This window comes from Mobula hypostoma, chromosome 2, assembly GCF_963921235.1.
Source record: "Mobula hypostoma chromosome 2, sMobHyp1.1, whole genome shotgun sequence".
Classification (NCBI taxonomy): Eukaryota; Metazoa; Chordata; class Chondrichthyes; order Myliobatiformes; family Myliobatidae; genus Mobula; species Mobula hypostoma.
Window position 1 is genome coordinate 32,097,838 of NC_086098.1, and position 21,434 is coordinate 32,119,271.

Here is a 21,434-nt window from a genome sequence, read left to right on the forward strand (position 1 = left end):
AGTGTGCAGAGGAGACTTACAAAGATCTCGCCTAGATTGGAGAGCATACCTTATAAGAACAGATTGAGTGAACTTGGCCTTTTCTGCTTGGAGTGACAAAGGATGAGAGGTGACCTGATAGAGGTGTATAAGATGATGAGAGGCATTGATCGTGTGGATAGCCAGAGGCCTTTTCCCAGGGCTGAAATGGCTAACATGAGGGGACATAGTTTTAAGGTGCTTGGAAATATGTACAAGGGAGATGTCTGAGGTAACTTTTTCACACAGTGGTGGGTGCGTGGAATGCACTGTCAGTGATGGTGGTGGAGGTGGATATAATAGGGTCTTTTAAGAGACTCTTAGATAGGTACACGGAGCCAAGAAAAATAGAGGGCTATGCCGTCTCCAGAGTAGTTTACTTGGTTGACACAAGATTATGGGCCTGTAATGTGCTGTAGATTTCTATGTTTCTATGATGCAGCCAATCAACATGCTCTTCACTACACACCTATAGAAGTTTGTCAAAGTTTTATGATGCCGAACCTCTGCAGGGTCCGAAGGAAGTAGAGGGACTGCCGTGCTTTCTTTGCAATTGTACATGTGTGCTGGGTCCTCTGAAGTAATAACACCCAGGAACTTAAAGCTGCTGACCCTCTCCACCTCTGATCCTCTGATGGGGACTGGCTCATTGACCTCTGGTTTCCCTTTCTTGAAGTCCTTGGTTTTGCTAACACTGAGTGAGAGGTTGTTGCTATGTGATATGACACAATATAGCCAAATTTTCAATCTCCCTCCTGTTTGTTGATTCATCACCATCTTTGATTCAGCCCACAACAGTGGCGTCATCTGCAAACTTTAACATGGCACTGGAGCTGTGCTTAGCCATACAGTCATAAGTGTAAAGCAAGTAGAGCAGGGGGCTAAGCACACATCCGTGCGGTGATCCTGTGTTGATGGAGATTGTGAAGGAGATGTTGTTGCCAATCCGAACTGACTGGGGTCTGCAAATGAGGAAATCCAGAATCCAATTGCACAAGGAGCTATTGAGGCCAAGACTGTGGAGCATATTGATTAGTTTTGAGGGGATGATGGTATTGGATGCTGAGCTGTTGTCAATAAAGAACATCTTGATGTATGCATCTTTGCTGTGCAGATGTTCCAGGATTGAGGAAAGAGCCAATGAGATGGCATCTCTGTGGACTTGTTGCTCTGGTAGGCAAATTGGAATCGATTCAAGTTGGCTCTCAGTCAGGAGCTGATGCGTTTCATCACCAACCTCTCAAAGCACTTCACCTCTGTGGACGCAAGTGCAACAGGGTGATAGTCATTGAGGTAGGTTACCACACTCTTCTTGGACACCGGTGTAATTAAAGCCTGCTTGAAGCAGGTGGGTACCACATACTGCCGAAGTGAGGGGTTAAAGATCTCGGTGAACACACCAGCCAGTTGGTCAGCACAGGTCTTTAGTATTGTGGCCAGGTACCCCGTCCGGTCCAGATGCTTTCTGTGGATTCACCCTCCTGAAGGCAGCGCACATGACTGAGATTGTAGGATCACTGGGGTATATGGGGGTTTATGACAGTTTTTCCATGATCTGATGGTCAAAGTGAGCATAGAAAGGATAGGAAACCCTGCTAATTGCTATGTCACTTGTTTTAACTTCGTAGGAGCTGATAGCATTCAAGTCCTGCCACAGCCATCAAGCATCCCTTGTTGATTCAAGTTTGGCCTGGAATTTCCACTTGTCCTTGAGATGGCTTTCTGGAGATCATACCTGCAGCTCTTGTAGCTTTCTTGGTCTCCAGACTAAATGCCCCAGCAGATTTCAGATCTTATGTTTCATCCAGGGCTTCTGATCGGGGGAGACTCTGAATGATTTAGTGGAAAAGACTCACCTACAGCTGTTTTAATGAAGTCCATTACGACCATGCTGTATTCATTCAGATCTCGAGAGTGCTTGAACACAGCCCAGTCCACTGACTCAAGGCAATCTCGTAAGTGCTCCTCTGCCTCCCACGACCACCTCTTGGCTGCCCTAATCTCCGGAGCCTTGCTTGTTAGGCTCTGTCTATTTGCATTTAGTAGGAGGACAGCCAAGTGATCTGATTTACCAAAATGTGGTCTGGGCAAGGAACGGTAGGCATTGCTTATCTTAGCAGAGCAGTGATGTAGTATGTTGGGATCTCCAGTGCTACAGATTATATGCTGGTGAAAATTGGGCAGGGCTTTCTTCAGACAAGCCTGGTTGAAGTCCCCAACCGTAATTTGAAATGTGTTGGGATGAGCTGTTTCTTGTTTGGAGATGACATCATGCAGCATTGCAGGTGCTTGATTATAGTCGGCCACTGGTGGTATATGCACTGCAGTCGGGACTACACATGAGAACTCCCAAAGTAAATAGAATGGACAGCATTTGACCATTAGGTGTTCCAAGTCAGGGGAGCATGAGTTCGAGAGAATAGCCATGTCAGAGCATCAAAGAGAATTAACCGTAAAACACACACCTCCTCCCTTTGCCTTACCCAAGTCCACAGTTTGGTCCATTCTGCAAAGCATGAACCCTTCTGGTCTGACTGCTGCATCCAGTGTGTCGAGAGACAACCACATTTCGATAAAGCATATAATTACAGTGACTCTCATTTGCTGTTGGCACAGCAGTCTTACCCTCAAATTCTCAGTTTTATTCTCCAGTGACTGCACATTTGCCAATAAGAAGGGTCCTGCCAAATTCCTCCAGCATTTTGTGCGTGTTGATTTCCAGCATCTGCAAATTTTCTCGTTTTGCCAATAAGATGCTGGGTAGAGGAGGCCTCGTCTCTCTGCATTTAAGCCTGGCTTGGATTCCCCCTCTCCTACCATGCTTTTGGCAAAACAAAAAGGCCTGACTGATCCGGGCTCTTTAGTTAATTGTACGCTGGCGCCATCTTTTAATAGCGGCACACGAGAGGAATCCAAGTTGAAAGGTTGTGTGGTTGTCTGGCAATTGCAGATTTAAATTTACTTTTAAAATGGATTCATAGTTATAGTCATAGTCATAGTCATACTTTATTGATCCCGGGGGAAATTGGTTTTCTTTACAGTTGCTCCATAAATAATAACTAGTAATAGAACCATAAATAGTTAAATAGTAATATGTAAATTATGCCAGTAAATTATGAAATAAGTCCAGGACCAGCTTATTGGCTCAGGATGTCTGACCCTCCAAGGGAGGAGTTGTAAAGTTTGATGGCCACAGGCAGGAATGACTTCCTATGACGCTCTGTGCTGCATCTCGGTGGAATGAGTCTCTGGCTGAATGTACTCCTGTGCCCACCTAGTACATTATGTAGTGGATGGGAGACATTGACCAAGATGGCATGCAACTTAGACAGCATCCTCTTTTCAGACACCACCGCCAGAGAGTCCAGTTCCATCCCCACAACATCACTGGCCTTACGAATGAGTTTGTTGATTCTGTTGGTGTCTGCTACCCTCAGCCTGCTGCCCCAGCACACAACAGCAAACATGATAGCACTGGCCACCACAGACTCGTAGCACATCCTCAGCATCGTCCGGCAGATGTTAAAGGACCTCAGTCTCCTCAGGAAATAGAGACGGCTCTGGCCCTTCTTGTAGACAGCCTCAGTGTTCTTTGACCAATCCAGTTTATTGTCAATTCGTATCCCAGGTATTTGTAATCCTCCACCATGTCCACACTGACCCCCTGGATGGAAACAGGGGTCAGCGGTACCTTAGCTCTCCTCAGGTCTTCCACCAGCTCCTTAGTATTTTTCACATTAAGCTGCAGATAATTCTGCTCACACCATGTGACAAAGTTTCCTACCGTAGCCTTGTACTCAGCCTCATCTCCCTTGCTGATGCATCCAACTATGGCAGAGTCATCAGAAAACTTCTGAAGATGACAAGACTCTGTGCAGTAGTTGAAGTCCGAGGTGTAAATGGTGAAGAGAAAGGGAGACAAGACAGTCCCCTGTGGAGCCCCAGTGCTGCTGATCACTCTGTCGGACACACAGTGTTGCAAGCACACGTACTGTGGTCTGCCAGTCAGGTAATCAAGGATCCATGATACCAGGGAAGCATCCACCTGCATCGCTGTCAGCTTCTCCCCCAGCAGAGCAGGGCGGATGGTGTTGAACGCACTGGAGAAGTCAAAAAACATGACCCTCACAGTGCTCGCTGGCTTGTCCAGGTGGGCATAGACACAGTTCAGCAGGAAGACGATGGCATCCTCAACTCCTAGTCGGGGCTGTTAGGCGAACTGGAGGGGATCTAAGTGTGGCCTGACCATAGGCCGGAGCAGCTCCAGAACAAGTCTCTCCAGGGTCTTCATGATGTGGGAGGTCAATGCCACCGGTCTGTAGTCATTGAGGCCACTGGGGCGCGGCGTCTTCGGCACAGGGACGAGGCAGGACGTCTTCCACAGCACAGGAACCCTCTGGAGCCTCAGGCTCAGGTTGAATACATGGCGAAGTACTCCACACAGCTGAGGTGCTATAAGGGTTAAATGTATTTTTCAAAGTATCTCCTTGATCAAAATGGAAATTACGAACAGAGACTATGCCAGAGTATAAAATTAAATCCGAAAACCACACCAGACCACGGTTAATCTGAACCTACCCCAATGCTGCGGATTCTAGAAATTTAAAAAAAAGTGCGGGAACTTTTCAGAAGTCAGGCAGGATCTGTGGAGTTAGAAATAGAGCTTATGTTTCAAATCACATCAAAATATTTCAGGTAAAAGATCACTGACCTGAAATATTAATTCTATTTCTATAGGCTGGTGTTGCCTGAGCAAGTAGTTCCAACACTTTGTTTTGATGACAATCTAAAGTTGCTATGTATAGGTTTCAACCTACGCCCACGTTGTCCCGCTCTCACGATATGAATTAATTTTACAGATTTATGTTTTCAAAACCAATTACAGTTCTGTACTGTTAACAAAAGGCGTATTGTTAAACCTTCACCCACAAAGATATCACTGAATCCTTTGTAAATCCTAAATATTTAACCCCACACACATTTTATTTGGAGATACAGCGTGGAATACGCCCTTACAGGCCTTCGAGCTGTGCCACTTGCAAACCATCAATATAACCTAGCCATATCACGGGGTAATTTGCAATGACTAGTTAACCTACTGTGGAAGGACACGGGAGCAGCCAGAGGAAACCAACACGGTCACGGGAAGAATGTACTACTAACCGCTTAGGGATGATGCAGGAATTGAACTCCTCTAATTCCGACACAACCAGTTGTAGTAGCGTCGTGCTAGCCACCACATTATTGTGGAGACTTTAGAAGCTGTCTCTTTCTGTTTTAGTAACTGGAAGTTTGACATGAGTTATGTGGACTGGTTTGATGATGAATTTCAATGTTCAGTTAGTTTTCATCTTTGTTGTTCAACATTATCTGACTTTGTTTACCAAATCCATGAATACTCCAAGGGTTAGATTTAGCTTATCATGCAGCATATGTAATGCTCTCTCATCCCATTTGTAATAATTAAAGCCAACTATTTGGAGTAATTTTCCAAAAGTTGAAAGCCCAATGGCGCTTTGAGTTTGTCATGATATACTGAAGCCAATTTACATTCAGTCAACTGTTGGCACAGCGACAGATTCTATTGCTGATGCGCTCCCGTCCTTTTGCAAGTTTGAGCCGCGAGGTTAGCCGTAGTTTTTCGAGTTTGCGCAGTGAAACCTTGAGGGAAGAATGGCGGCGCCAGTGGGGGCGACGGTGGCGTTATGTCTTCGGGGCCACGCAAGGCCGGGTGAGCTAACACGGGGCATGCAGAGGGAGGGAGGCGATGTACCGAAGACTCACGACCCGGGACAGGCAGCGGGGAGTCAAGGCGATGGGGTTGGGGAAGTACCGAAAGGCGAGTTCGCGAACTGCGGTCATATCCCCCCCTCCACCCCCGATTCTCTGTCGGCGCTCCCCACACCCAGTGTCCCGTCTCCTTCCTAAACTCCAGAGAAATTTCGTGTCAGCGGAGGAAGGCGTTCGGCCAGTTAAAAGCAAAGTCTAGTTTAATGTATGCATAATTACGTGTATGTACAGGTGGGATTGCAAAAACAATTTGCTGCCCAGTCTGATCCTACTTTGCAGCACTGACTTCTCCATTTGAAAATGATGGGAGTTGCAGGGATCCTCTGGATGCAAAATAAAAATCCCTATCTTCTTTCCAGAATTTAAACCTGTCACTATAAATCTTTGTTTTTTTTTCCACCTAACTGTCAAGAAAAATGGGCCTTTCCTATATACATCAAAGATGCTGGTGAACGCGGCAGGCCAGGCAGCATCTCTAGGAAGAGGTACAGTCGACGTTTCAGGCCCGGACCCTTCGAAGGGTCCAGAACTGCATATTTGGATAAAGAACACTGCACATTGCATGATAAAGTAGATACAGACCTCTTGAGTTTTATGGACTTGGTTTCTGCCAATGCAGCAGAGCAATGAACAATTCTATTTTTGGTGAACTGTGTAATTATTTGAAGTTCTTAATTATCTTAAAGTAATCGGACATGGTAGAATATTTACTTCCATGTATAACCTACTGATTCACTGGTTACCCAACATTACAGGAAAGCTAAAGGAATGCATCTCAACAATGAAAGCAGCAGATACTTTGACTTCTCTTTAGAAGCTGTGCTTTTTATTTATTCTGTTTTATTTTTAGGACTTCTGTTTTCATCATTACGGTTTTTAAGTTCCCCAGCAAATGATGACAGATCTTCAAGCTTTCAGCCTCCATCAAAACCTGTTATTGTAGATAAAACTCAGTCAACCACATCACAAAGCAGGTAAAGTCCAGAAACAGTAATATTCTATGAAATTTAGTTAAGATGTACTGAAGTGTGTCTATTTTAATGGTCACAGGAGTGGAACTGGTGTCGTCTTCTGCTGCTGTAGGCCAGGGGTCCCCAACCTTTTTTGCACCGCGGACCGGTTTAATATTGACAATATTCTTGAGGACCGGCCGACGGGTGAGGGAGGCTGTTAATCACGACCGGAATATAAGTCAACTATAAGTCTCTTATAAGTGGCTAATACACTCAATTTCGTTTCTAAAAGGGTTTATCTAACAAATTTAATATTAAACACACAGCGCATATTTTCCTCACATGAATATAGTGATAAGTTAATTATAAGTCACTTATAAGTCAAGAGCATCATAACATTTTAAGTAACATTTGGATATTAAACACACTGCATATTTTCCTCATATGAACATATAAAATCATCGCAACACACTAATATCGCTGAATCAGTGGGAGCCCTGGGCTTGTTTTCCTGCAACAAGATGGTCCCGTCGAGGGGTGATGGGAGACAGCAATACTCGAAGGGGGTTCCTAATGTCTAGTCTATTCCTCAATTTAGTTTTCGTTGCATTCATTGCAGAAAACCCCGCTTCACGGGGATATGATGTTGGAAATGGAAACAATGTTTTCAGTGCTTTCGTGGCACTGAAAGATGAGGGTAGTGCAGTGGATATGATCTATATGGATTTTAGTAAGGCATTTGACAAGGTTCCACACGGTAGGCTTATTCAGAAAGTCAGAAGGCATGAGATCCAGGGAAGTTTGGCCAGGTGGATTCAGAATTGGCTTGCCTGCAGAAGGCAGAGGGTCACGGTGGAGGGAGTACATTCAGATTGGAGGATTGTGACTAGTGGTGTCCCACAAGGATCTGTTCTGGGACCTCTACTTTTCGTGATTTTTATTAATGACCTGGATGTGGGGGTAGAAGGGTGGGTTGGCAAATTTGCAGACGACACAAAAGTTGGTGGTGTTGTAGATAGTGTAGAGGATTATCAAAGGTTGCAGAGAGACATTGATAGGATGCAGAAGTGGGCTGAGAAGTGGCAGATGGAGTTCAACCCGGAGAAGTGTGAGGTGGTACACTTTGGAAGGACAAACTCCAAGGCAGAGTACAAAGTACAGGTTTCCCCCACCATCCGGAAGTAGAGCGTTCCTATGAAATGGTTCGTAAGCCGAAATGTCGTAAAGCGAAGAAGCAATTACCATTTATTTATATGGGAAAATTTTGTGAGCGTTCGTAGACCCAAAAATAACCTACCAAATCATGCCAAATAACACATTAAACCTAAAATAACAGTAACATATAGGAAAAGCAGGAATGATATGATAAATACACAGCCTATATAAAGTAGAAATACTTTTCCACAATCATTACAGAACTGTTCTCTGGAGCGAAAATCTCACGCAAGCGCTGTTGGCAAAAACACGGAGCAAGCGCTCTCCAGTAAGCTTTAAGCTATGAAACTGCCAAGTCATACCAAATAGCACGTAAAAATACACAGCCAATATAAAGTAGAAATAATGTATGTACAGTATAATATCACGGGAATCAGGACAGCGCCGAGCACACTGATGATGGTGTGTTAGACTGAGTCGTTGGAGTTTGGGTGGTGCAGTGGCCCCCCACCCTCCAGGCCACTGAGCGATACATTGCCGCGAAGAACGCAGGGGTCCAGCGGTAGCCGGGAGATACACAGCACATCTTTAAGAAAAAAGCTGAAACAAACATGCTAATTAATTAGGTGCCGCCCATAATTGTTGGCCCAGATCCGTGCCGATTTCGGATTGCATCGTCTCTGATCTGGGCCGACAATTACGTGTCAGCGGCACCTAATTAATTAGCATGTTTATTTCAGGTTTTTTCTTAAAGATGTGCTGTGTGCCTCCCGGTTACCGTTGCATTCTCCGCGAATCGGTATCTGTCTGTGGCCTGGGGGTTGGAGTGGTGGGACACTGGGGTGTCATCTCATCGCCTGTTTCCATTAGAGCGGGCGGCTCATCTTCTTCTATCTCTGCCCGCCTCGATGTGGAAGGTCGAGGTTCGTCGTCTGCTGTGGCTGATGTGGAAGGCTTGCTTGACTGCTGAGCCTCACATATATTTCTATCACACAGTTCTTTAATACGGACTCAAACCATCCTGCAAATGTCCCCTAAACCAACGTACCCTTTCAAAATGAAAGTCGTACTTTATCATTACTCATTCAGTTTCGATTGTAATCCTTTTTTCTTCCAATTGCATCAGCTCTTCATCTGTCAGTTCTTGGTGATGGGATGCCAAAACTTCTTCAACATCATCTTCGTCAGCTTCCACAAGCCAAACTCACGTTGTCCTTACTTGGTTCACCACGATCAAAACGCTTAATTATGTCTGGTTTTACCGTAAGTGTAACACCCTTACGAGCTCTTTCAGGCTTTTCCGATACCATAGAACTCATCTTGCAAACAGCTGCTCACAGGCTGGTGTTTAAGCAATGCTGGCGAGAATCCGGGGGAGAGTGGCTGCTCGGGGTGCGCTCTGCCTTTTATCACGCGCTGATTTTTTCGCATGCTGAATTTTTTTTTCGTAACAGTGAAAACACCTTCTGAAAGCGAAAATAGGGTACTAATTTAGGTCTTTCGTAACAGTGAGGTTTCGTAAAGCGAACGTTCGAAAAGCGGGGGACACCTGTAAATGGCAGGATACTTGGTAGTGTGGAGGAGCAGAGGGATCTGGGGTACATGTCCACAGATCCCTGAAAGTTGCCTCACAGGTGGATAGGGTAGTTAAGAAAGCTTATGGGGTGTTAGCTTTCATAAGTCGAGGGTTAGGGTTTAAGAGTCGCGATGTAATGATGCAGCTCTGTAAACTCTGGTTAGGCCACACTTGGAGTACTGTGTCCAGTTCTGGTTACCTCACTCTAGGAAGGATGTGGAAGCATTGGAAAGGGTACAGAGGAGATTTACCAGGATGCTGCCTGGTTTAGAGAGTATAGATTATGATCTGAGATTAAGGGAGCTAGGGCTTTAATCTTTGGAGAGAGGGAGGATGAGAGGAGACATGATAGAGGTGTACAAGATAATAAGAGGAATAGATAGAGTGGATAGCCAGCACCTCTTCCCCAGGGCACCACTGCTCAATACAAGAGGACATGGCTTTAAGGTAAGGGGTGGGAAGTTCAAGGGGGATTTTAGAGGAAGGTTTTTTACTCAGAGAGTGGTTGGTGCATGGAATGCACTGCCTGAGTCAGTGGTGGAGGCAGATACACTAGTGAAGTTTAAGAGACTACTGGACAGGTATATGGAGGAATTTAAGTTGGGGGCTTATATGGGAGGCAGGGTTTGAGGGTCGGCACAACATTGTGGGCCGAAGGGCCTGTACTGTGCTGTACTATTCTATGTTCTGTGTTCTATGTGGCTATCTCAGGATATTCAGCCTTGACTTTGATCCAGAATGCTGGCAGAGATGTTATGTCAAATATACTTTTCAGCCCACCGTCATTTGCAAGCTCGAGGAGTTGATCTTCTTCCCGCGCTGACGTGGATGATTCAACGGGGACGTTCCTTTGCATGTCTTGGGTCATTTGCGGTTGGGAAGTAATGCATGAATTCTGTTGACAGTGAAAATAGGTGATTGCGCACCAGCTGTGAGAAGGACAGTGCAGCCTTAATCTCTCCCAAAATCCCAGCTAATGTTGGGAACATGTCAAATATGCCCCTGTCCACTCGCCGTCCCCACAGTTCCAGTTTGGCTGTGAAAGCAGACATTTTATCTGCCAACTTGAAGACAGTTGTCATTCTCCCCTGAAGTGACAAATTGAGTTCATTGAGCAGGTTGAAGATGTCACACAGATAAGCGAGTTTTGCTACCCACTCCTCGTCACTGAAGTGTGCTGCCAGTGGTGACTTTTTTCCTGAAAGAAGTCTCTGTAGCTGCTCTCTTAACTCAAAAACCCTGGCCAGGGCTCTTCCCCCTTGATAGCCATCATTGACTTCAGTGTGTAAGAGAAGGCATTCGTGCTCTGCATCCATTTCCTCACAAAGCTGCTCAAACAGACACGAGTTAAGGGCTTTTGCTTTGATGTGATTGATAACTTCAACAACGTCACTCAATACGCTGTTAAGTTCAGGTGATCTTTTTCAGCTAGCCAGTATTTCACTGTGTGTGACACGGTGTGTAGACTGGCATTCAGGAGCAACCCCTTTGACTCGGGTAGTGAAACCAGACAGCTGTCCAGTCGTAGCTGCAGCCCCATCTGTGCATATTCCAGCACAGAATGACTAGTCCAGTTTGCCTGACATGTAGTCATCCAAAGACTTGAATAGTTCTGCCCCCTACCACCTCTTCCAAAGAAACTCTCAAGCCACGTTTTTAACTCATCGAGTAGTTGTAGGTTAATGACCGACTGATGACCTCGCGTGCGTAATGACCTTGCATGCGTTCAAGTTCAACAGTGGGCGTGACAGGGAATGAGGAAAGGTGCAGCTGACTCACATCGTTTCATATTGCTGAATCATATCGTTTCCTCGCAGCCCAGTAACACATGCTTTGCGGCCCGGTGGTTGGGGACCACTGTTATAGGCCATTCACTTCAAGATTGGATGCATTGTGTGTTCAGAGATGTTCTTCTGCACACCACTGTTGTATTGCGTTATTTGAGTTACCGTTGCCTTCCTGTCAGCTTGAACCAGTCTGGTCATTCTCTGACCTGTCTCATTAACAAGCTATTTTCACCCACAGAACTGTCATCTCCCTGGTTTTTTTATTTGTTTCTCGTACCATTCTCTGTAAACACTGGAAACTGTTATGTGTGAAAACCCCAAGAGACCAATATCTGAGATATTCAAACCATCCCATCTGGCACGAACGAAGTCACTTAGATCACCTTTCTTCCTCATTGTGATGTTTGGTCTAAACAACAACTGAACCTCTTGGAACATACCTGCATGCTTTTATATGTTGAGTAGGTGCCACATAATTGGCTAATTATATATTTGCAATAAAAAACAGGTGTACAAGTGTACCTAATAAAGTGGCCACTGAATGCAAGTTGACTATATCAACCGTAGTAAATTCAATTTCAACATAAAGCTTTTCTGCTCAGAGTATGTGCCAGAAATGTGTTAAAAGTGAATTCAGATGACACGCACCCGAGAATATCAAAAGAAAAGACTTAAGAGGTAGCATAACATCTTGTTCTGTTTTAGAAACCTCCATGGAGATGGTAGAAATAAAATATCAATGTATTTGAGGTGTGCACTAATAGAGATGATTATTAGGGATTAACAGAACGATAATCTTTTATTAATGCAATTGTTAATTCTTGGGTGTGGTGTTGTGATAAACCAATAGTGCAAAACTTTTCCAGGAGGGTTGGATTTGCAATCCTAACTTTTTCAAAGGCCACTCTCCGGAAACAGTTTAACCATTGAGAACCAGATACTGAAAGGGTTGGTCATGCATGAAGACTTGTGCCACAGTTCTTGATACTCCACTCGTGCCTTTGTGCCTTCTGTTGTGTTCTCTGTCACACTACTGTCCCAGCTACTGTTATTGTCTCATTTGCCACATTTCCAGTCAATGTTCCTGCCTTAGCAGATCTGTGCCCACCATCACTTTAAACAGTTTTATACAGCAAATGTATACTTACTAGTACTGTACCTCTGTTTCACACATTTGTCAAAACTATGTTCAATAGTCAGAGAATAGTGAACCTGTGGAATTCTTTGCCACAGGCAGCTTTGGAGGCCAAGTCTGTATATTTAAGGCAGAGTTTGACCGATTATTGATTGGTCAAGGCATTAAGTGATATGGTGAGAAGGCAGGAGACTGGGAGCTGAGAGGAAATTGGATCAGCCATGATGAAATGGCACAGCAGACTCAATGGGCCAAATGACCTAATTCTGCTCCTATATCTAATGGTCTTCACCGTACTGCACCTGTGCCATGTGACCTGTATTATGCCTGTTACATGGTGACCAGATGTTGCATGTGACAGTGGTAGATGTGGCTGCAACTGGATTAATATGGTTTCTATAATAACTTCAAACAGGACACATTTGATTTTGTTTTTTTATGTCCGGGAATCCTGATACTGAAGCAACTAGTTAGGCTTTGGCTGAAATATTATGTGTAGAGTTTCTCATTCTGATGAGGCCACCTTGTTAAATAGAATTCATTGATGACTTGAATGTGCAAGAGTTTCAAAGGTATTTTGCAGAGAAATATTGACACATCCAGAAGAATTATTAGTTGGGGAAGAGCCACACAAGTAACGCATCAACCATTTATATCTTAATGTAGAATATGTTTACCAAACATCAATGCCACCTTTTTAACAAAATAGAATTGCGTTGAAAGAAAGTATGGGAAGAGGGCAAAAAGAAATGTGAGCTTTGTTGTTTTCAACTAGAGTTGAGATACACTTTTTTTAAAAAAACTTTCCCGACAGATTTGTAAGTCCAGAGTTCATAATGAAAAGAGGGAGGACGAATCCAATGAAATTCATCATAGAGAGAAGGGACATGATTCAGAGACGGAAAGTACTGAATATACCAGAATTTTACGTAGGTTAGTAAAACTAATATTTATCACATTTAATAAATTGGGCTTGCATGTCATTCTGCCTCTGGAGGCGCTGTTCATTATGTACAAACATCACTTCCTGTTCGTAAGCTGTTTTAATATAATTGCTTGTGTGGGTTAATTTGGATTTCGACTTGGAGCAAACACGGTGAAAAGAGATCCATCTCCATCCACTCTTTATTTGCCCCTGAAACAGCAGTATCTTCACGAAGGTTTCTGATTTTAAAAACCCTGATGAAAGCTTTCGGCTCGGGGGATCCTTGAAGGTGTTTGACTCCCTGCATAGCTTTGTATGCAACACACTGCAAGGCCAGTAGACATATAATGTTTTACTGAATTTTTATTGCTTACATAAGGGATAAAAATGTTGCTACTTAAATGCTACTGTAGGAATACCAGTGTAGCTAGGAATTGCCTAATTAGAATTATAAATATGCTTATATATTAATAATCCATTCTTTACATGGCTCTGTGCAGTGTATTTATTGCAAGTTTATATATTCACTCACTTCACTAAGGAAAACATTTTCTTTGGATATGTAAAGTCTGATATTGGTAATGAATATATTTTGCATCTGCCAGTATAGCTTTAATTTTAAAGGTGAACTAGAATTGAAACACTGCTCAGCTGTTAAAACCCTGCTGTAACCAAACCCAGGCATGCCCAATCTGAACCTAATCAAATTCTGAAAATTGAAGATTTGCAGATCTAAAATAAAATGTTAGAAATTCTCAGCAGGTTAGGCAGCATCTAGGAAGAAGAAACTCGTAGCTTTTCAGGTTGATGATCTTAGGAAAAATTGAAGCTGTTTTCCTTTTATTGATTTGTTTATAAGTCATATTACATTTTGCTTCCTCTGTTTGTAATTTTGTTCTTCAAAAAAATTTCTGAATTTAAAAGACTAAAGTTCAACGGGGGGGGAGTAATGTTTAATACTTTAGTTCAAACATTTAATGCATAATATTTATTGTTCCTTAACACTGCATTTTTACTGTTGTTGATAGGAAGTATTCTAGCTGTTACAATGGCAGAACCAGGTGATAACAAAGCTAACAGATTTGTTGGAATCTGCATCAAAAGATCAGGAAAAGGATTAGGTGCAACTTTTGTACTCAGAAATATCATAGATGGGCAAGGTATGTTTTAATTATTGTTTAAAAATTGCATACAAGTCATGATATCAATTAAGATGAAATTTTTAACAGTAATTATGTCTTTAAATTAATTTGAAATTTCCTTTAAAAGAATTTTTAAGAAGGTAATAAAGCTTGAGGTATAAACAAAATATTTTAAAATAATTTTAATTTGAGCTTTTAGACAATTATCTTATTACCTGCCTAAAGAAAGTAATCAGTTGTGAACTTCAGATTATAAACATCAGATGGTTTTGCAGTCTGGATAACTCTTGCTGCTTTTAAGATATAAACTTTAGGAAATCAGATGATCATGTCAAATTTATTTTGCTCTGGAAAGATACTTGCACAATAGTATAATTAGCATTTTCATGTAATTCATTTAAAATACTGGGATTCAAAAAGCAAAAAGTCTTCAGATACTGCAAATCTGAAATTAAACAATACTTTAAGTATTCTGGTCAGGCAGCATCTGAAAAATGAGAAATAATAGTACTCATGTCAGTGACCTCTCAGAATATTTTAAAACACTGGTAATTTTACAATATGAGACAATTTTACAATATGCCTTTAGTTCCACTGTAATAGATTAATTGTCATTTATAAATTGTATGAACTAAACATTGTGCTGCTAAGTTGAACCAGAGAATGCTTGCTTTTAATTGGCCAGATAGTTTTACTGTACAGGGTAGTTTTTGCTAAATTTGTGTAAAGCAAATTTTTACTGTAACCAGTCCAAGGCATAAATAGATATTGTTTTTTGCCTTTACACTTTGTCTAAAGCTTATTAAAAATAATGGTCTGAATTGATAAGCTTAACATCATCAGAACCTCTTTGGTAAATTGGTTTATTATTGTCACATGTACTGAAGTACAATAAAACATTTGTCTTGCTTATATTTATACAGATCAATTCATTACAAGATTATATTGAGGTAATACAAGGGCAAAATGAGCTGTTAATTATAGAGTGAGTGCAGTACAGGTAGACAATAAGATGCAAGATCATAACGAGCTAGATTGAGGTCAAGTGTCCATCTTATTGTACCAGGGTACCATTCAATAGCCTTATAACAATAGGATAGCTGTCCTTGAGCTTGGTGTTACTTGCTTTCAGACTTTTGTATTTTCTGCCTGATGGGAGGGTGGAGAATGGGAGTTGGGATAAAGGTAATTCTACAGTTTTAATTTTGACAATTTGGGGTTCAAAGTATACCTTAATATTTATTCCTTCCAGGCATTGAGATCTGCTACGATATGTATAGTCCTCAAATTCAGCAGATTGAAGTGTTGAAGCTAGAAAAAAGACTGGATGATAACCTAATGTACCTGCGTGATGCTCGGCCAGAGTACAGTACATTCGATTTTAATATGAAGCCTGTGCCCCACTCTGGTTCTGAGGTCCCCATAAATCCAGTAAGAAACTGTTTATTTTGATTTCAATATTCTCGACTATTTCAAATGTTGCATTTATGAATTTTTACTATCATACAATTGACAATTTTAGGATAAATGTTACTCATTTATGAAACTTTACGTACTAAATTGAACAGTCCTTTCTGGGGCGGTGTCGGGATTCTTTATGGGCTCATACACGAGGGGTGATTGATAAGTTCGTGGCCTAAGGTAGAAGGAGTCAATTTTAGAAAACCTAGCGCATTTATTTTTCAACATAATCCCCTCCTACATGAGTTATGTAGGAGATGAGTTATACAGCTCTCGTTACATGCACATGCAGTTCAACTCTGAGTGATTATGCAGAAAGTTTGGTTAACAACCGATCTCCTTCTACCTTAGGCCATGAACTCATCAATCACCCCTCGTATATTGATATGAACAGTATTGACTTTTTTTTCCCTCCATCTTTTTTATTTCGAATTGATAAACATAACAATGATACAAAGAGATCGGGATTACATTAATAATGGTTAACGTATACAGACACAGACGCCAAGTAACATATGTAATTTAAGCCTCCCAATCTCTTAATAACTGAACATGAAAAAGATTCAAAAAATTTTATACACAGAAAAAGTCCCCCTACATTAAAGAAAACAAAAACAAAACAAAGGCTGGGCTGCCATGGTTTCATTGGTTAAAGTCATTATTTGTCATTAACTCCGCTCCTCTATACACAAACAAAATGTTATTGAAAAGGATTTGGAAAAGGTCAGCTTACATCAGATGAAAATGTTGAATAAATGGCCTCCAAGTTTCTTCAAATTTAACCGAAGGATCGATGGTACTGCTCCTAATTTTTTCCAAGTTTAAACATGTTATAGTTTGGGAAAACCATTGAAATGTAGAAGGGGGAATTAGAATCTTTCCACTTACATAAAATGGATCTTCTGGCTATTAATGTAATAAATGCGATCAAACAGCAAGCTGAAGAGGACAAATGATTATAGTCCATCACTGGTAATCCAAAATTGCAGTAATAGGATGAGGTTGTAAATCAATACGCAGAACTACTGAAATCATATCAAAAATGTCTTTCCAATATTTTTCCAAAAGAGGGCAAGACCAGAACATATGTGTCAAGGAAGCTACCTCAGAATTACATCTTTCGCAGACAGGATTTACATGGCAATAAAAATGAGCTAACTTATCCTTGAACATACGGGCCCTATGCACCACAGTAAATTGTATCAAAGCGTGTCTGGCACACATTTAAGAAGTGTTAACTAGCTGGAGAATTTTCTCCCATTTCTCTATAGGTAAAGATACCTGAAGTTCTCTTTCCCATTCATTCTTAATTTTATCAGATGTACCTAGACGTATTTTTGTAATTAAATTATAAATAATTGCTATTAAACTCTTCCGATAGGGGTTTAAACCTAAAATTTTTTCTGTAATTTCAGTTTGATGTGGTATCGAAAAAGTAGATAAAATGACATTCAATAAGTTTCTAATCTGTAAATATCTGAAAAAATGTGATCTCGGCAAATTATATTTATTAGACAACTGTTCAAAAGACATGAGACAATTATCCATGAATAAATCACGAAAACATGTTATTCCCTTCATTTTCCAAAAAAGAAAAGCTTGATCAGTTCTGGATGGTTGGAAGAAAAAATTGGATATAATAGGACTTGATAGGATAAATTTATTCAATCCAAAATATTTATGAAATTGAAACCATATTTGCATTGTATGTTTAATTATTGGATTAATTGTTTGTTTATTCAGTTTAGTAAGTGCAAAGGGAAGCGAAGCCCCTAAAGATAGAAGCCAATGAGAACCCCTGTACAGACTCACACTCGAGGTTCACCCATTATGGACTTTGAATTTCGTCCAAATCTTGTGTCCAGAACATTAGATATTGAATATTAATTGCTCAATAATAGAATCTAAAGTTCAGCAATGCCAAACCGCCATCCTTTTTTGATTTCTGTAAATATTTCTTACTTAACCTAGGATTTTTATTCTGCCATCTATATGAAGAAATTTTAGAATCATTAATATCAAAAAAGGATTTAGAGATGAAGATTGGTACCACCTGAAATAGATACAGAAATTTAGGTAAAATAATCATCTTGATAGCATTAATTTGACCAATCAATGATAAGGATAATAGGGACCATTTAGTAAGCAGTTGTTTAACATTATCAATTAAGGGTAAAAAGTTAACTTTAAATAGATCCTTATGCTTCTTAGTAATTTTAACACTCAAATAAGTAAAATAGTCAGTAACCAGTCTAAATGGTGATTGTCTATAGATTGGAACTTGCATATTTAATGGAAAAGCTCACTCTTATTAAGATTCAGTTTATGACCAGAAAAACTACTAAACTGAGCAAGTAGTGATATTACAGCAGAGATGGATTTCTCTGGGTTAGAGATAGATAGGAACAGGTCATCTGCATATAGTGATACCTTATGCGTCCCATTCCCACAAATAATGCCAAATATATTGGGTGAATCACGAAGAGCAATTGCCAAGGGCTCCAAAGCAGTATCAAATAGTAAAGGGCTGACTATTGATATCTCACAGGATGCATATGTCAGCAAAGATTACCAAAGGTTAATTAAAGGACTAACAGGTATGAAATGCACATTTTAAAAAAAAATGAAGGTACCAGTATTTACTTGGAAAACTCCAATCTATTGAAAATAAACGAAGTTGCAGATGTTGGAATTCTGAAATAAAATGGTGGCAGGTCATGCAGCATCTGTAGGGAGAAAGGAAGTCAAATATTTCACCCTTCAATAGTACTGGAAAACACACCTTTTTAACTTGAAGGGATGGGTGGCGAACACAAAGGAATATAGAGGAAGATTATGGAGGTGTTAGTAATGATCTTTCAAGAATCACTAGATTCTGGAATGGTTCTGGAGGATGGAAAATTGCAAATGTCACTCTTTAAGGGAAGGATGAAGTTGCTGGGTACTTGGAGGCACATAATAAAATCGGCCAAAGTTAGCGTGGAAATTTTGTTGGAATTCTTTGAGCAAATAACAGATGGGATAGACAACGGGGTGAATGTTATTTACTTGGATTTTCTGACACGTTTGACAAGGTGCCACTCCTGAGCCTGCTTCATATTACAGGAAAGGTACTAGCATGGATAGAAGATTGTCTGACTGGTGGGAGGTAAAGAGTGGGAATAAAGAGGGCCTTTTCTGGTTGGCTGTTAGTGACTAGTGGTGGAAGATTGAGGGGGGATCTGATTGAAACGTATAAGATCCTAAAGGGATTGGACAGGCTAGATGCGGGAAGATTGTTCCCGATGTTGGGGAGGTCCAGAACGAGGGGTCACAGTTTGAGGATAGAGGGGAAGCCTTTTAGGACCGAGATTAGGAAAAACTTCTTCACACAGAGAGTGGTGAATCTGTGGAATTCTCTGCCACAGCAAACTGTTGAGGCCAGTTCATTGGCTATGTTTAAGAGGGAGTTAGATATGGCCCTTGTGGCTACAGGGGTCAGGGGGTATGGAGGGAAGGCTGGGTTCTGAGTTGGATGATCAGCCATGATCATAATAAATGGCGGTGCAGGCTCGAAGGGCCGAATGGCCTACTCCTGCACCTATTTTCTATGTTTCTATGTTTCTATGATGGAATTGATGACTTTGTGACCATGTTTGCAGATGATACGATGATAGGTGGAGTGTTGAGTAAGCAGGATGGGTAGTGGGTAGTGGCTCCATATGTCACTACAGGGCGTGACCACCCTGCCTTACACGAGTCCCGGGCTCAGCTGCCCCGGCTGACAGTACCTGGTATGGGCCCCTATCCAGCGTTACAGATCCCACTGCCTTGTGGGTATCTTCGGGAGGAGAGAAGGCTAAGAAGTAAACCCTACACAAATCTGGAGTGGAGCCCCTAAGGCGGTTGGATGATGTATCATGTCACCTCCCAGCAGCTCCTGCAGCCAAGCTGATGCCGAATGTATTGCTTCTCATTCCTTTGGACCACATCTGCGAGGCTGAGAGGGGGATCTTGATGTCTGGGCAGCTCATATTCATCGCCCAGGTCTGCGCCCTGGAACAGGGCGCATCCATTGTCTACTTAGACAGACAGAGCCATTAAATTAATGAGTAAGCAGGGAGTCTACAGAAGGACAGACAGATTTGGAGAATGGGCAAAAAAGTGGCAGCGGGAAGATGGGGTGGGGAAGTGTGTGGTCATACACTTTGGTAAAAGAAATAAAGGGGTAGACTGTTTTCTAAATGGGGAGAAAATTCAACAAATCAGAGGTGCACAGGGACTTTGGAATCAGGATTCCATAAAGGCTAACTTGTAGGTTGGGTCACTGGTAAGGAGGGCAAATGGAATGTTAGCAATCATTTCGAGAGGATTAAAATATAAGAGTAAGGATGTAATGCTGAGGCTTTATAAGGCATTGGTCAGACCAGACTGAGTAATGTGAGCAGTTTTGAACCCCCTTCTCTAAGAAAAGATGTGCTGGTGTTGTAGAGGGTCCAGAGGAGGTTCACAAAAATGATTCCAGGAACGAAAGGGTTAATGTATGAGGAGCATTTGATTGCTCTGGACTGGTACTTGCAGGAATTTAGAAAAATGAGAGATGTCATTGAAACTATCTAATATTGAAAGGCCTGAATAGAGTTTTCCCTTTAGTGGGTGAGTCGAAGACCAGAGGGCACAGCCTCAGAATAGAGGGACGTCCATTTAAAACAGATGAGGAGGTATTTCTTTAGCCTGAGGGTGGAGAATCTGTGGAATTCATTGCCACAGATGGCTGTGGAGGCCAAGTCATGGGGGGCGGGGGGCGGGGTGTACGTATATATAGAGCAGAGATTGATAGGTTCTCGATTAGTCAGTATGTCAGCTGTACTGGGAGAAGGCAGAATGGGATTGAGGGGGTTAATAGCTCAGTCATGATGGAATGGTGGAGCAGATCTGATGGGCTGAATGACCCAATTCTGCTCCTTTTTTTAAGTCTTAAAAGCATCACCACATTGCTTGCCTTAGGTAATTAAACATTGTCTTTAAAGTGTGTTACTTGCCTCATGAACTTCTGCTTTTTGTGACTTGGTTTTTCTTTTCAAAAATACAGCTAAAAGTTAAAATGAAGCCCAAACCATGGTCGAAACGTTGGGAACGTCCACAGTTCAATGTGCAGGGCATACGCTTTGATTTATGCCTCACAGAAGAGCAAATGGAAAAAGCCAAAAAATTTGATAAACCATGGATTAAATATGATATGATGAGAGAATATGACACATCCGAGATTGAGAAAAGTATTGAGCTGGAATTGCAAAAAGAGCTGAATAAATGAAACATTCTAGGATTGTTCTTTTATGGCCCAAGAGTTGAGCACGACCAACGTATTGAACACTTGTCTAACTGTTGGTAACAGAAACAAAAAATGATTTGAGTTTTTGACAATTTGTTACCTGGATAGAAATTGTATTCGTATTTATATTAGCTACAGAATTCAACTTTAAGAATATTCCTTGTTGATAAATGAATAAATG

The 21,434-nt window shown here is 41.5% G+C and overlaps 1 protein-coding gene across 1 annotated transcript; it reads left to right on the forward strand.

The window, feature by feature from the left end:
* Nucleotides 1-5,678: 5,678 nt before the first annotated feature.
* mrpl19 (mitochondrial ribosomal protein L19) lies at nt 5,679-21,409 on the forward strand. The gene is made up of 6 exons (XM_063034989.1): nt 5,679-5,749; nt 6,659-6,782; nt 13,229-13,347; nt 14,368-14,499; nt 15,734-15,912; nt 21,014-21,409. Exons 1-6 carry the CDS (start codon nt 5,692-5,694, stop codon nt 21,233-21,235), a joined length of 834 nt encoding a protein of 277 aa, XP_062891059.1. The 5' UTR covers nt 5,679-5,691; the 3' UTR covers nt 21,236-21,409.
* Nucleotides 21,410-21,434: the final 25 nt, after the last annotated feature.

Coding starts and splice junctions, on each gene's coding strand:
- mrpl19 (XM_063034989.1), top strand. CDS start 5,692: ATGGCGGCGCCAGTGGGGGCGACGGTGGCGTTATGTCTTCGGGGCCAC. Junction 13,348..14,367: donor TATACCAGAATTTTACGTAG/GTTAGTAAAACT, acceptor TGTTGTTGATAG/GAAGTATTCTAGCTGTTACA. Junction 15,913..21,013: donor CTGAGGTCCCCATAAATCCA/GTAAGAAACTGT, acceptor TCAAAAATACAG/CTAAAAGTTAAAATGAAGCC.